Genomic DNA, 17,698 nt, shown 5'->3' with positions numbered 1-17,698 from the left:
GTGAGAAAGAGCAATTTTATGTTGAGTTTTTTCTTAGAAAGAGAAGAAAGTCAGCTTTTGCCAACTTAAAGGAAACTTGAACCTTAGTGGAATTTTAAAGCAAGGCCCCAAAAAGAAGCTAGTTACCTTGGCTTATTAATCCTGGACCACTTAGGAACTGGGGAGGGGTGAGATTCTAACCTTGGTCCTATCTCTTGATTGCTTGTATGTCTATCAAAAGGAATCCATACCAAGGAAAGCAAGAGTACATGAAAATGCAACTCCCTGGCTTCAAAGATAAATACACTCAATCTAAACAGAGGATCAAACTACTATTTAGAGAATATGTAAGGAGATTCATTATTACTCCCCATTCCCATATTAATAAATAAAGGGGGAAAGGATAGAATGAAAATACAGTCAAGCTTCAATTCCTCATGCTAATGGAGCAGATAAGATACAGGTGATTTCAAAAAGAAAATAATATTAAAGTAATTTATGCCTGGTTTTAGAGTGAATGATACAATTAGAGAGATACTGATACACATAAAAAATATACCCAGTACTGAAAAATGGCATGATGAAGTGGATAGAGAGTTGAAATCAGAGAACTTGGGTTCCTTTACTGTGTGATCTTGAGTGAGTCATTTCACATGACTTAATTTCAGTTTTCTTGGTTATGTAATGGTACACAACTGTGTATCTATCAAATAAACATGATACCCAGGCCTCTTTCTTGCTAGTTGACCAGCTAGCTAGTGTGGCACAGTTCTGGCCTAGAACCATGCTGAGCACTCAACCCAACGGTCATGATACCAGAAAAATAGTAATCTAAGCTTGTGATCGCCAGAAAGATATATTATAGAACCTATTATATAGTTTAACTAAAATTCTGATAAACAATAGAAATATAAGTAAGAGACAGAAAAATCCCCAACCATAATTCAATCCTGCTAGTACATGTGCATCTATATTATACAGGGAGCAAAATGTGTTATGATTCCAATAACTCTGTTTCTGTTATGTTTAGTCATAAGATGGACAGCCTTCCCTTTTTTAAAATAGAGCCTCCAGTTAGACTCTAAGTCAATTTAATGGTCAAGAATGATTGGCAGTTGTTCCCATGGAGTTGTTCAAACAAGATCATGAAGTCTGCAGATTTGAAAGCATGCCACCCTTAGTATTATCATTATCATTATTAAACATAACCCTTTCATTTAACTCAAATCCTTTCATGGTTCAACTTGATGGAGTTTTAGAAATTCAAAGTTGGAAAAGACCTAAGAATCCATTAAATCTAATTCATGCCCAAAAAAGAGCTTTGTTTGTACTGTTTTCCTGAAAGATGCTTCATTTTATAACAACAGTTCCTGACATTATTCCTGTATGTGCCTTTGTATTTTCCAAATAAAACACATTTACAAGAAAAAAAAGACTCCTGGAAACTTCCTCAAAAGGTGACCATTCAACCTCTGATTCAAGACTTTCAATAAGGGGGAACCTCTACTTCCTAAGGCAACCCATTGCACATCAATACATTTGTAATCATCTGTTAAGTTTTTCTTTCTATCAAGTATAAATTTGCTTCTTTGCAGCTTTCAACTACAGCTCTTTGTTCTGCCCTCCAGGAACAAGCAGAACAAGACTCGTCTGGGACTTAACTGGCTACAAGGAAGGAAAGAGACTGCTGATCACCTAATTGTGGCTGTTCAAGATCAGTTTTACTACTTAGCCAGAATATTTCTTTTTTCTCAATAGACTCAAAAAGCCAAACACTACATGTACTCATTTGAAACTACTCTCTAAGTCATCCATGACATACTATTTATAGACTGATTGACCTTTTGTAAAAGTCCCTGATTTCCTTGACCCGTAGATAGCATTTTAAATATTTGACTTGTCCCTTATTCCAGAAACCCCCTCCTTTATTGGTTTTACTATCACACAGCATTCCTCCTCTTCTTCCTCCTTTTCCTCCTCCTTTTCTCCTCCTCCTCTTCTTCTTCTTCCTCCTTTTTTTCTTTCTCATCTAAGTCCCTAAACGTCACCATTCTCACAGGTTCTATCCTTGACAATCATTTCTCACTGCACTCTCTTCTTTACAGATTTATTCAGTCCTTCAGCTTCACTGCCTATCTCTTACTGACGCCCTCATTCTCTCAGCCTATCCTTTCCTTTATGCTCCAAACCTAAATTTCTACCTACTAATTCTGCTGATGGGGGGTATCATTATCCAACTTAGATCATATTATTCCCCTATTTAAAAATCTTTCATAAACTACAAAATAAGCACAAAAGTCTGTCTTTCTAGCTGTTATAAACTCTATGTCCTCCACTCATCTGTCAATATCAGTTCCCATTACTCCCTTTCTTCTACCCCATAATCCAGCTATCACTACATCCTAAACATACACATGATCTTCCATTTCTGTGTTTTCTAACTAGAATGCTCCATCTCCTATTTCTTTCCATTTCAATCCTAACCATCTTTAAAGACCTAAGCACACATCACCTTTTTTCACAACACTCCTAGCCAGACGCAAATACCTTTTACTTAATACTTGAAGAGTATTTCATTTGTGACTCTCTTATAATTCTTTCTACCTTATGTTGTTATACATTTTCCCTATTACATTATAAGCTCCTTGAAGGCAAGGATAATGTCTTATTCATCTTTCCATGTGAAACGCAGCCAATTATAGTGATTTTCTCATAGTTGGAAATAAGTTAATGACTGACGAATGAAAATGAATTACCTTGAAAGGAAACAACGTTTTTATATTTCTTCTTTTCTAGAGGAGCACAGAGAAGTTGATAATTGGCTTTTATGTGGCTGTTTTTTAGTTTTAAGCCTAACATTTGCTCAGGAAGATGAAACAGAATATCACAGAAACCCCAACTTTAAAAATCAAAAGGGAACTAAGTTTATATTGATTTATAGGGCTTTAACTTGTAAAAGTTTCAGCTCTATCAGAGACTGATGGGTTCACATATTAATACAGAAATGATGAGATTTAGCCACTTCCCCAGTATCTTGGCCAATTTTTCTACTCCTAGACCATTAGGAAGAATAGAATGTAGATGGGGTGAGATAAAAAAATTCTGTAGAATCATCTTGAAAATCTCACTGCTATCCTCTTTCTTATCCCCTACCTTCTAGGTCCATGATAGAACTAAGTTCACCATCCCTTGGAAAGTTTAATGGAGCAAATGTGAAGACAAAGTCACCAGTTCTATAGAGGAAAGCTTGGGAATCCAAAGAGCTAATATCCAGTATTTGATAGTTTCCTGCTGCCTTTTTAAGACAAAGAAGCAGGGGTCTTTATCAATATGAGTGTGATGCTTTAAACTCTTTCACAATTATTTATATTCCCTTGGACTATGAATTCCATGAGTGCAATGAACTTCTCTCTTCTAAACTTCCTATCTCTTTAGAGCCTAATACTACATTCTATAAATAGAAGGTAAGTAATAATGATTTGGTAAAATGCCCCAAATTGATGAGTCTCATTGGTTCTTACCTGCTTTGTCTATCCAGGCTCGATACCCATTTAACTCGCGTTCAATTTGTTGCTGTCTCCGCAGTTTCATAAAGGCTCGACGGTTCTCCACTCTCTCTCTCTCTTTGGCAAATTCCCTATGAAACAAGGAAGTTAAGATGAGTTTTACTAATATTTATAAGTTACAGAAGATTCCTGAAAGGAATGGTTGAAGTGCTGGAAGAAGAAAGACTATATTAAGCAGGTATGTTTGAGCATACTTTCCTCACCCCACCTCCAAGTTCTTTTTAAAATTTAAGCATAGGGCAGCTAGGTGGCACAGTGGATAAAGCACCGGCCCTGGAGTCAGGATTACCTGGGTTCAAATCCGGTCTCAGACACTTAATAATTACCTAGCTGTGTGGCCTTGGGCAAGCCACTTAACTCCATTTGCCTTGCAAAAAACTAAAAAAAAAAAATTAAGCATAAATCATTTAGTCTATTATAAATACCTAAATTCACTACAAAGAACATATTAAGGAAGGCAACTATCTTCATCCAGAGAAAGAAGTGATGAATAGAACTTCAGAGGAACTGATGTGTGTGCATCTATCTATCTATCTATCTATCTATCTATCTATCTATCTATCTATGCATATTATGACTAATGGTAGTCATCTCAGAGGGTGGGGAGGGGAAAAAGAAATTTACATGATAACTTTATTATATATTTGAAAGAAATATCAAGTTGAACATAACAGATTTGCGGTTTAATGTACAATCATCTTTTTAGTGACCATCCAGTACTTAATACAGAACATTGAGCACAGTTGGTATTTAATAGATGCTTATGCACTGATGAGTTTTCTTGCACAAAGACTATTTTCCTAAAGAGATTTTTATTTCTTTTAAGGCATGAGGCACATTTTTTGTACAATTAAATAATCTCAGTAAACAATGGATGTTTTAGCCGAGGGAGTAGATATGAAGAAAAGTTATAGAAGTGACCAACTACAAGGGACAAATCAACATTCTACCCTAGTCCAAATGTACATGACTTTGTATGGAAGAATGCAAGAAAGTGAAGAGTGAAAAATGTACCACTGATACAATTTTAAGTTTAAATTGTATCATTAATGTTTTCTCTATCACTTTATTAAGTCTAGACAATCAACAAAAGAATAAATCAATTCCCATTTGCTTAATGATGTCACCAAAAATTTATTAATGATTGGTTGGTTTAAGTTGGTTTCAGCACACTTCGGGGAATAAGGGATATGAAGAGGGAGTGGAACTATAATAGCATAAAAAAACAGAAGAGATGCTCTAGGTCCTAGGCAAAATCAATCTTGCTGTAGAATAGTAAAGACCAAGATAGGAATGTGGGTGTGTGGGGGAGCCAAGACAAGATTCAGGCTATGACAAATCTCTTTTTCCAATTTTCTTTTATGAATCCTACAATTACAGAGCTGACATACTTGTATAACATGGAAAATAGTGACAAATACCTAGGAAGATTTCATAGAACAGTGTTCTCCAGATGACTATGCCAAAATGGAAAAATGTTTTGAATGACCTCGCATATATGTAATCCATATCTTATTTATCTTTTCAAGAAGTAGGAGAGAGATAGAAGGGAGGGAGAGAATTTGAAAGTCTAAATTTAAAAAACAATGAATGCTAAAATTTTTAAATGTAATTGAGAAATTTTAATGAAATAAATGTAATATAATTAAAAAAGAAAAGAAATAAGAAATATCTTTAATAAATATGCTTCTCACAAACTAACTACCCATCAAGAAAAACTAAAACCAAAAAAACCAAAGCAATACAACATGGTGTGGTAGAAAAACAATTAGATGATTTGAAATTTTAAAAAAAAAGCACCAGCTTTGGACTTTGACATTTTAACTAGATTAAGACAAATTAATTTATCTCTCTGGCCTCAGATTCCTAATATGTAAAACAAGGAGATGATTTAGAGTTATTTCAATCCAATTAGTCATCAGTCAATTAACATTTATTTAGTACTTGATAAATCCTGATTTATGAAAAATCCTGAGATTATAATGACAAAAATAAAAGTCTCCAACTTTTAAAGAGGGGAAATAATATATTACTAAGTTGGAAAGAAAGGTTGGGGAGAGGATGAGAAGAGCTTTAAAAATCCCAAGAAAAAAATTTATATATGATCCAAAGTTTCCCAGGGAGCCATTGGAGTTATTGAGGAGGGATTGACATCGTAAGATTTCTGTTGAAGAAAATAATTTTGGCACATTTGTTGAGAATGGATTTGAGGGGGGAAAGGATATAGTCTGACCTATGGTGGTGGCTGTATAAATAGAGGGAATGGTCAGATATTTACAGAGGTAAAATGGGAAGGTTTGACAGCTGACTCGATATGTGATGTAAGATAGAGGAAGGAGTAGAGGATAATGCTGAGGATAACAAATCCAGAATACTAGAAGAATGGGGTACCTTTACAAAAGAAATAAGGAAGTTTGTCTCATGTATTAAGTATTTTTTCCCCATCATGGATTTTTCCTTCCATTATGGATTCTTCTTTCACAACTTGATTAATACTGATATATGTTTAACATAGTTATACACTTTAACTATAACATTTATAACATATATATGTTTAACAGTTATAAATTTATAGCTATAATATTTATAACATATATTAGTTTGCTTTCTGTCAGGGGGAGAGGTGAGGGAAGGGAGGGAGGGAGAAAAAAGTAAAACTCAAAACCTTACAAAAGTGATTGTTGAAAACTTGCTTTGCATGCAGTTGGAAAAATAAATAAATAAAATGTTTAAGATAAAAAAGAAATAAGGAAGTTTGGAAAAGGGATAAGTGTGGGAGAAAGATAATAAATTTTGTTTTGAGAATAGATGTCTCAAGGCCATCTAATTTTAAATGGCCAATAGGTAATTACTGTTAGGGAACTGAAACTCATGGGAGAGATGGGAGCTATAGCTATAAATCTATAATTCATCTATATAGAAAGGAAAATTAAATCCAGAGTTTGAATGAGGACAATGAGGACAGAGAGAGGAAAGAAAGAAAAAGAAAGAAAGTAAGAAAGAAAGGAAGGAAGGAAGGAAGGAAGGAAGGAAGGAAGGAAGGAAGGAAGAAAGAAAAAGAAAGAGAAAAAGAAGAGGAGGAAGAGGAGGAGAAAATAAAAAAGGAAGGTAAGAAGGAAGAGGAGAGGAGAAAGAAGGAGGAGAATAAAAAGAGGAGGAGGAAGAGGAGTGGAGGAAGAATAGGAATAGGAAGAAGAGGAAGAGGAAGTGGAAGAGAAAGAAAGAGGAGGAAAAAGGAGAAAACCTAGGAATCCTGTGGTTAAGGAGCACAATAGAGAGATCAGATATGTAGGAAGAGATCCAGGGGAAAAAAAACTTAGTGTCATGAAACCTAGAGAGATGAGAACATTCAGAAGGAGGTGTTTAGGATTATTAAATTCAGCAGAAAGGTCAAGAAGGAGGAAGCCTAAGAAAACACCATCCTGTTTGGCAATTAAGATCATTGGTAACTTGGGAGAGAGCAGTTTTAGTTAAGTAATGAGGTCAGAAATAATGATGTACCCAGCAGGAAGAATAGGAAGGCTATCTAATATTGGGGGGCCTATTATACTCCCATCAGGCATTTCTCTTGAGCTACCCACCACATCTCACAATAAGAACTTGTCCTATGACATGGAGATGAGAAGCTAGATTAGATCACCAGCCTTGTACCACAGCTGTGTCTACCCCTTTTGGGGCTGCCAGCTTGAAGCAGAGGAGGGATCTGACACCTAATTAGGGTTCTTTAGCTCTGAATTCCTGCTGCTTCCCTTCCATTGTTCTATACACCTCTGTCGTTCTGTCTCGGAGTTTGAAAGTCAAATCCATCATGCATCATTGAGCTTCAACAACTATTGTCTCACTTCATCTAGTCAAACTCTTTTGAGACTGTTAAAGGGAAAACGGCATAGTGGGATGGGAAGGAGTACAGGTAAGTAGGAAGCCTTCTTTGCTACAAAGCTGTTAATGCCATTGAGCACATTGAGCGTGATAAGAATAATTCCATTTATATTTTTAAAAAAGAATCAAATCAAAAGTTTACAAAGCACTCTAAATAAATTGTCTTACTTGAGCCATACAGAAACCTGAAGTAGGTACTACTGGTGTTATTATCTCCATTTTGCAGATATGAAAACTGAGTCTCAGAAATTGATTTGCACAAATTTGACAATTTGTCTACTAATTGTCGCTGACTTTGAGTCCAGGTCTTCTAAATCTTAAGACTACCTAATATTTAATATATTAAATAACATTACCATTCTGGTAGTTATTACAGGTTTGGATTCATGTTTGGGATACCAAATTCAGAAAAATCACTGAATACATGAAGATGAAATAAATTGGGGTTCATTTTTCAAATTTATAAGAAGGTTTAATTTCAAATCAAGCTTTGGGAGAATGAAGTATAATGACACATATTTTTACTCAAAGAGTTTTCTTATCATTCTTGACTAAAGAAAAAATTAAAGGCATTTTATGCAATGCAGAATTATGATAGGTCAAGAATTTAGTTACATTTCTGAATTCTATTCCAATTAGAGAAAATGTGTTCAAGTCTAATCCTGTTTCCTGATCGATGAACTTTGTAGTTAATAAGTGCAAGAGACTAGTCCCATAAACATGGGAAAGTAGAGGAATATGGATTTTACATGTTACAGATTTCTCTTCTCCAGTAAACCAATTCTTGCCAACCTTGGGTTTCAGTGTGACCATGAAGAACAGGAGCATAAAGGAGTCATGCAATGTAAGGTTAAATTATGAAAAGGTAAATTTCCCCTAACTTGAACTCCTGATCTATAGATTTAATAACACAAGCATAAATTGAATTTATTAGGGGTAAATACTTTGGGGTTTATAAAATCAACTGTGCAAATATTTGCTGTGGGTGGGAGGAATACAAGGAGGCCATGTATCTAGAATTCATTATACAGCAGTGTGGTGGTGGTGAGGTTGATCTTTGACAACCAAGTGACCATGGAGTCAATGTGCTGACCCCCAATAATGGCATCATTCAAAGTAAATAATTACTTGTGGCAGGAAGAGTTGGAGCAATTTAAGTATCTAGGGAATACTTAGACAAGGATGAGAGGGTCTAAGAGGAAGAAAAAGAATCTGAGGAGGATGAATGACTGGAAGACAGGTCTTAAGACATCCAAAGAAAGGCTTGGGGTTTCTTTCTCCATTAAAGGTCACTAGGAACTCATCTCCAGTCTGTAAGAGAAAAGGTTAAATATTTTGCAGGCTTCTAAGAAGGGAGAGAGTAGCAGAACATGTATGAATCCATTTGCATATGGAATAAACCAGTGGGTGTACTTGGGTTCTCCCAGTGGGCAGGGAAAGAACTTGTTTCTTTTCCTGAGAGGGGTGATGGGGGGTTCTATATTCTTATCCACTTTATTCTGATTTTAAGTCCCTTCTTCAAACTCTGGAGATGCAACCTTCAGGGAATAGGATAATAAATAAATACATGGAGACAACAGCAGCCCAGAGCTGCAGGATTTGTCCTGGTACTTCTTTTCAAGTCCTTTCCCTGCCTAGCCTGCCTACAACTGTGTTTTAAAATACTGAAGTTGGAATGATGGAAGAGCAATGCTTTATAGAAAATAACCCCTGGTACTAATAGGGTGGACAAATTGGGGGAGGGGAGGGAAAGATTTAGGACTTCAGAGAAGCTTCAATCAAGTGCCCCAGGTTGTGTTTCATTGGGTAATAAGACATTTGTCGTAAATGTCAATGATATAAATAAAGATAAGTCAGATTGAATTGTGAGCTTAAGTAATAGGATTATTGCTTTTTCAGAGAAGAAATTGATAGATGATTCCTAAACTGTAAACTCTGGGAAGGAGGGGCAGAGATCATGTCTTAATCTTTCTCTCCCACAATAAAAACTCATTTACTCATTTACATAGTAAAAAAGAAAAAAAAAGAAAAACCATTTGAGAGGATTAGAATCAAGAGCTATATAGCATCCTAAAAAGCGACTATTAAGCACTGTTAGGAAAGGAAAGACTATCTAGAATTAGATAGATGATAGTTAAATGCTTAGCATAGTATCTGACACTTAATAAATGTTTATTGATTGATTGATAATTCTGCTGCATTCTGACTTGGTCTGATCACATTTGGAACAGAAAAACATTGACAGAGCAGAGCATTCAGAAAAATGCAAGCAGATCAAGTGAGATCTATCATAAGTAGATTAGGAAAAGTTGGAGAAATGGGGATTTTTAGCACAAAGAAGGAAAGATTTCAGCTATGAGGAGGAATTTCTCTTCTAGTTCTTCTAGTTCTGTATCTAGTAGCAAACAAAAATCTGATCATTTGTGAAAATTATATGTTATGACCTTATGAGTTTTATTCATTTTTTCAGTTAACTTTTTTGACTCTAGGATTATCTAAACAAAAATAATCATCTACAAAAAGTAATAATTTTTGTTTTTGCTTTGCCTATTCTTATTCTTTTGATTTTTCATTCTACTCTTAAATCTAGAACTAGCATTTCTAGCATTATATTCAATAGTAATGATGTTATCGTTACTTTACCACTGATCTTGTTAGCAAGGCTTCTAACTTTTCTTTATTATATATATTGTTTGGTCTTATTTAGATAGATGTTATTTACTAAAGGAAGCAGTGGATCAAGAGCTGGTTCTGGAGTCAGGAAGAGTTGAGTTTTTGGAACCCTGAGCCAGTCACTTAATTTTCATCTCAACTTCCTCTATTATAAAATGGAAATACTGATAGAACTTACTTCCCAGGGTTGTCTGTTGTTGTTGCTTTTATTTTTTAATATTTTAGTAGCATTTTAAGCTTTCCCCATAATTAACATATAAGACTCACCCTTTTTTGAAAAAATTGGGGTCCAAAAACTGGGAGCATCTTATACAGTGGTTGTAGATTTGGTTACATTTTTGCCAAGTTCTGTCAAGAAATGGCTCAGAAAAGATTTTTGTATAATGTTGAATTCAAGTTCAAAGTGATTCAATTTGCAAAAGTGAATGGAAATCATACTGCTGAATGTCGGGTTGGTCCTCCCCTTCCTTCAGTAGGGAAGAAGAAACCCTACTGAAAATACGCTGGCAGAAGAAGACCATGAGAGGCAAGTCAGTCAAATGGCTTGATTTAGAGACAGATGGAGTGAAGAGCAAAGGGCTAGTGGAATTCCTGTGTCCACCAAGATGGTTCAGCAGGAGGCAAAAAGAATTGCTGATGAAAAACAAGTGTCCTCAAAGGAGACACAATTGGTGCTTCAGGTTCATGAAACAGAATGGACTAAGCATGTGTACACACACCAGGCTTGCCCAAAAGATACCTGAAAGCTATGAGCAGAAAGTCCTTGAATTTCATGATGAATAAAATGAGTTCAATAATTTTATGTAATATATTTTTTCAAATTTTGGGCCCCCCCAAATTAAGGAGCATCTTAGACTTGGGAGTATCTTATACATGGAGAAATATGGTACATATTGAGGAAATTTTAGCATTCATTTTTGCAACACTTTGAGTTACAAATTTTCCTCCCTCATTTCCTGTTCTCCCCTCTTCTGGCAATAATAGGTAATTTGGTATAGTTTATGTATGTACTGTCATCTAAAACATACTTCTAGATCAAAAGTAAAAAAAAATCACAATAAAGAATAAAGTAACTGAAAAAATATGCCTTGGTCTCTATGCAGAGTCCATCAGTTTTACATCTGGATATGGATAGAATTTTGCTTTGAGAGTCATTTGAATTTATCTTTTTCATCATGTTGCTGAGAAGAGTTAGTTCACTCATAGTTGATCATCATACAATGCTATTGATACTATGTTCAGTGCTTTCTTCATTCTTCTCATTTCATTTTGCCTCAGTTCATACATGTCTTTTCAGATTTTTCTGAAATTTACCTTTTCATCATGTCTTATTGCACAATAGTATTTACTTATATTTCTATACCAGATCTTCTCCAGTCATTCCCCAGTTGATGGGCATCCCTTAAATTTCTAATATTTTGCTACCACTAAAAGGGCTGCTATAAATATTTTTTGCACATGTAGGTACTTCCCTATTTTTTATGATCTCATTAGGATTCAAACACCCAGAGTTGTTTTGAGGCTCAAAAGAGATATTTATAAAACATTTAGCACAGTGTGTAATACATGCCTCATAATATCTTTTTCCTTCCTATATTGAAGAAAACTTCCAAGCTTTATTTCTGTACATTCTGGAATTTTTAATAGAAATGAATCCTGGATTTCCTCAGAAGCCTTTACAATACATGTAGAGCTTTACATGTATTGATGTAATCATATTGTTTTAAATATTTCTATTATTTACATGACTTTTATCAATATTATATTTTTGGCGTTTCTTGTATTGAATCAATTTTGCTTTCTAGGTATAAATGCAACCTGAACCTAGAGCACAATAAACTGTTTTAGCCTGTTTAATAATACATAAAAATTTCATATCATCATTCATTTAGTATATTGGTCCATAATTTTGTTCCTGTGCTTTTCTTATTATTACAAACAGTTCAAATAAAATTGAAATTAATTGCTTGAATGCTTGATATATGCTTAAAATATATATATGGTACTATAGACTCAAACCTTGTTTATTTTCCCTAATAATGGACCCATTAAATAGTCAATTTCTTTTAATAATATGAGTATTTTTTTTTTGTTAGTATTGTCTTACTTCCTAAGTTATCAACTTTGTTGTCATGTAATTGGACATTTTTTTGATTTCCTTTATTTCCTATTTCATTGATGTGAGCTCTTTTTAAATTTTTGATATAATTTAATTTTCTCCTCCATTTAAAAAACACATTAGCTATTAGCTTTTTAAAATAGAAACTAGTTTCGTTTATCAATTCAATACAGACTATTTTACCATACATATGTTTCAAAACTTAAATCTCCTTTAAAGCATTATCAGACATCTGGTCCTTTGAGGTGAGATGAGAACCAGTAGCATAGAAGGTTTTATGTTCCTCAAGCTCCCAGACAGGACCAGGTAGATTAAGGAAGATATCAATTTGAGTGCTAGATATTCAAATTTCTGATGTTGGGCAAAGCAAAGTCTCTTTGGATTTGTTTGAATGACATTTTCAGTTTTTCTGTTTTCTACATTTTTGATAAGTCTTAATGGCTTAATAGTCACTTTTTAAAAGTTCTATGGATAACCAAGTAGTACATAAATTTCTTTCAATTCCCATTCAGTGATTTTGAGAGTTCTATCATCTCTAATTTTTCTAAAGCTGAATTCAGATCCTTAACTTCTTCTTTACCTTTTGATTACATTCGTCCAGATCTAAAAGTGATAAGAGTAAGATTCCCCCACTAATAAAGTTTTAATATCTATTTCTCCCTTAGATTCAATTAACTTTTCCTTTAAAGATTTTATGCTACACTAGTAGGTTCATATATAATCTATGTTGCCTTTTAAACATAATGTATTTTCCTGATCATATTTTTATCATGACTATATTTATTATAGTTTTGTTTGAAATCATGATTGCTATATATGCTTTTTTCTGAGTTCTGCTAAAGCATAATATATTGAATTCTAGCTCCTCATTTTAATTCAATGAGAAGCTTTAGATTTAAGTATGTTTCTTATAAACAACATATTGTTGGATTGTACTTTCTAATCCATTCTGCTGTCCTTTTCTTTTTTTATAAGTGTTTATCCAATTCATGCTCATGGTTATGATCATCAAATGCATACTTTTTTCATCCTATCATTTTGTAGTTTTCTTCTTTTTGCTCCCCTGTCCTTTTACAAATAAGAAGGTAGTGAAAGAAAGGAAGCTTGGCTGATTCTTTTGAACTATAAGTGAAATGATTTGTTTCCTTTAAGCTGTGTTACTTCTTTTCTCTTTCTCTCATCTCAGGATTTTGTTATTTCTCCTTTTAATCCTTTCTTCATTTTCTTCTCTCCATCCATTTTGCTTATGATTATTCCTTTACCCAGCCTGCCATCCCAGTAAGCTCCCCCACCCTCCCTCACTTACCCTATCTCTTCTCTTTCCATTTTGAGTTTAATGTATTTCTATACTGAAAAATCTACATGTGGGTGGATGTGTAATTGTGCTTAATCTTCCTTTATTTAGTTCAAATGGAAATGAGGTTCAGAGAAAGGAGGTTTGGCCTAGGCCAAGGAAACCTAAACTTTTTGTGTCACAGACCCCCTGGGTGAAGCCTATGGACCCCTGAATATTACTTCCTACATTCAAAATTGAAGGAAACACCAAATTTCAATTAGAGATGAATGAAACTAAAGAGATAATTAATTCACCATCTAAATTCATGGAATTTCACTAATCTCTTGGGGTATGCTGATCCCAGGTTATTACCCCCTGAATTAGGCTAAAATGGGGATTGAGGATAGAGCCATAGGCTCATAGATTTCAATAGTCTTCCATTCCTTTACTCAAATGGAAATTTACAACTCTGGATTATGAGAAGTCCTTTCTTAATCCATAGATAACATTCTTCTTTGGGGCAAGAGATAAAGCTGCTTGTTCCCTCTTTCCACATCTGCTGCATTTGTGCTTGTCCCCAATATGTCACATCCTGCTTGGATGTGTTTTCTACAGCTCCAGCTTCTTTCATAACAAGCTTAGTGAAAAGAGAGAATGAGGAAAGAATGAGAGAGAGAAACACTGTCCTCCTAGCCCAATCCACAAGTGATTTCTTCTCAGAGACTTGATTCCAACTTTCAAATTCGAATTCTCTCATATGGAGCTTTTTTACCCCTAATCTTAAACTCTTAAACCCATGAAATTCTTTCAGCTGTTTTAAATCATAATGGAAAGTCATAGCCAACCAATTTCTCCTGCATGATGCAATCACAGAGGTTCACATCTCATAAAAAGATGGAGAACATGAACCAAATTGTTTTATGTCTTTACACTTTTGAACCTTTACCATGTGTAAACTACTTTCTGTGATTATATTAGTTTAGCTGAGAGGGAATCATATCCTTTCTCCCTTATGGTCACATTGATTTGATTATTGTTCACTGAGAAATTTGTAAAAACGTGTTGGGGAGGGAGGGTAAGAAGATGTTCCCATACTGCTAAGTCACATAGTCAAATACCTGTAATACCTAGGCCCTAGTATACTCATAGTTGGATGAGATGAAGCATAGCTTGGAGGTGTGGGGCCAGACTGAGATAATTATTGATCAACTCATGCCTCAATCTAAGCAGCTGCATGCCAGACAAAGTCCTAAAACCAAAAGATTAAAACGCTTGTGTTGGGCAAGGCTTTATCTTTGAAGGGCTAATTCTGTTGAGTTAGTCCAAAGCACTTTTCTTGAAAGACTGTAGGTGTTATTTTATCTCTAGGAAAAAACAAACTGCTGTATACTTGACTCAGGCTAAGTCTCCAGTTCTGACGTACTCTACTACTGGTTTTGTTGATGAATATTTGAGCAAAAGACTACTGATTATCTCCTCCCCTAAATTCCACCACTTCACTTTGCTTCTAACCCTTTTATTGGACTTGGCAAATGCTTTCTCATACAGACTATTTTACCATACATATGTTTCAAAACCTGAATCTCCTTTAAAGCATTATCAGACATCTGGTCCTTTGAGGTGAGATGAGAACCAGTAGCATAGAAGGTTTTATGTTCCTCAAGCTCCCAGACAGGACCAGGTAGATTAAGGAAGATATCAATTTGAGTGCTAGATATTCAAATTCCTGATGTTGAGCAAAGCAAAGTCTCTTTGGATTTGTTTCCACATGTGAGGGAAATGGAAAGGGAGTATAATATCATATTTTAAGAAGATATAATCACGTGAGAAAACTGAGAAATTAGAAGAGCAAAAACTATGTTACTATGGGTTTAAATGCAAGAAGTAACAAGTAGTTTTTTCATCACTGGAAACTACAGACCACCTGGATGGAATGACTATACCAGTCCACTGTTATTATATCCCAGGCACCATGATAGCTTCTGGTCAGGCAAAGGAAAAAAATGTGACAGTTTCTGCCCTCAAAACATTTCTCTCCAAGGAAATAGATTTTAATAACTTTTGTAACATTATGTATATATGTGAAATAAATATGTGGTCATTTTATATATATATGAAATAAATATGTGGTCATTTTGGGAGAAAAAAACACAAGCAGCTGAGATACAATAGCATAAAATGCCTCATATGAATGTGGTTCATAACTTGAGCTCTGAAGAAAACTAGAGATTCTAAAAATTGGAGATGAGGAACAAATTCTAGGAATGGGTTTACTTTCAAAGGCACAGAAACATGAGACAGTGTCATGTATGAACTATGTTAAGAAAGTCTTACTGGCTGGCATAGGACTGCTACATGGAATGGTGGATAGAATGCTGGCCCTTAAGTCAGGAAGATCTGAGCTCAAATCTGGTCTCAGATACTTACCAGCTTTATTGATCTTGGGCAAGTCAAGTCACTTAAGCCTAATTGCCTCATATTCAGGGCGGTCTCCAGTTGTACTGATTCACATCTGGTTTTTGACCCCAGATGGCTACAGAGGAGAAAGTGAGGCTGATGACTTAGGGACCCAACCTCCACCTCATTTAAATACAATACAAGTGCATGTCATGGCATCACCTCTCTATTCTCTTTGAGAACAAAGGACAAATAACATAACTGGATGATATGTTGATGTTTGCCCTTCTAGTGGGCTGGTTAAATAGAGCTGAGAATTATCAGAATCAAAATGATAACTGAATGTCAATTAATAAAAAGTTAAGTCAGAGAATATGAATAGAACAATGTTTAAGCTGAAGATAACCATTCTGGAAATGATGAAAATTTGAAAGCATTGATGAATCTATTTTCAGGGTATTTTGAAGAAGGGAAGATACCAAATAATGAAAATTTGTTATCCAATCTTTTTTAATGGTGTTGCTATCAAAGAAGGGCATCTAGATGGTATAGTAAAGAGTGTGCATGTCCTGCAGTCAGGAGATTCTACTTCCTGAATTCAATCTGATCTCAAACACTTAAAAACTGTGACCCTGGACAAGTCACTTAATCCAATTTATCTCAATTTCCTCATTTTTAAAATGAATGGGAGAAGGAAACGGCAAACTACTCCAGTATCTCTGCCAAGAAAATCTGAAATGGGATTATGAAGAGTTGGACATGACTAAATAACAAAAACTATTTTTAAAAAAGCCAACAAGAAGACCAACCACTGACCTGGATGATTATTTTCCTAACTATATAAAATCTTTAAGAAACTAATCTGTTTATAATTGATTCAGGAAGATCACTGATAAAAATATTTGAAAACAAGATTTTTTTAGTCTGTAGTCACACAAATAACTGAAATGGCATAGAGGATAACAAAGTCATAGTGTTGTTTGTTTTGTGGTTGTTTCCTGATTATCACAAGAACACATTTGACTGAGTAAAGGAAAAGGCAGCCTTAAAGACTCTTCTCCAATAGGGAAACTCTTACAAATAGCTGATGATCTTGCAAGGGCTGGGTCATGCAATCAGTGAGCAGTTGAGATATAAGCTCAACTCCTCTGACATTGTATCTGGTGATCTTTGTAGAAAGATATGATACTGTTTTCCATTAATTATATCACTAAAAAAAGATGAAAATACCTAATTCCATGACTATAACATGTAGTTGGATGGGTAATCTATTAAATTAGCACATTGGTATTAATATCTGAGTGTCTTAGGTAGGCACTACAGATGGATGATAAACTTAAGAACAAAATTTAGTAGGGTGAATTCTAGTACAAAAAGGACATTGTGCTTTTTAAAAATTTACTCCTTCTTTTGTTCCTGACTTTGTAGATTTCAAAACTATGCCCTCCATGGAGGGTACCTTCATTCCCTTCCCTCTTCCCTCTTTTTCTGCTCGCTTTTATGTATAGTCTTCCTTTATTAAAAAATAAATTCCTTGAGGGCAGGAATTATTCCTTTATTTTCTTAAACTTGCATCTGTATCTTCAGGCTTATTATTAAAGTGCATGGTATACTTAATAAATTCTTATTTCCTTTCTTTTCCCCTAAGCTGTTCCCTGAAATGAAAACACATCTTGTTATTACCAATATTCTCTTGATACTTTATGATTGTGTATCATAGAATAGCATAATTTCCAAATAACCCAAATTAGAGATGACCCAAAAGGCAAATAGGGTGTTGCATATTGCCAGTAATAGTGAAGCAATGGA

The 17,698-nt window shown here is 34.7% G+C and overlaps 1 protein-coding gene across 3 annotated transcripts in view; it reads right to left on the bottom strand.

The window, feature by feature from the left end:
* CACNA1E (calcium voltage-gated channel subunit alpha1 E) overlaps positions 1–17,698 on the bottom strand; it is a 596,540-nt gene that overhangs the window by 135,110 nt on the left and 443,732 nt on the right. For all 3 annotated transcript variants that reach the window (XM_074222185.1, XM_074222182.1, XM_074222184.1), the window contains one exon: positions 3,501–3,616. In XM_074222185.1, the coding sequence (XP_074078286.1) occupies positions 3,501–3,616 (116 nt within the window). The remainder of the gene's footprint in view (positions 1–3,500; positions 3,617–17,698) is intronic.

The sequence above is a fragment of the Macrotis lagotis genome, chromosome 2, assembly GCF_037893015.1.
Source record: "Macrotis lagotis isolate mMagLag1 chromosome 2, bilby.v1.9.chrom.fasta, whole genome shotgun sequence".
Taxonomy (NCBI): Eukaryota; Metazoa; Chordata; class Mammalia; order Peramelemorphia; family Peramelidae; genus Macrotis; species Macrotis lagotis.
This window is presented reverse-complemented; position numbering and strand designations above follow the sequence as displayed.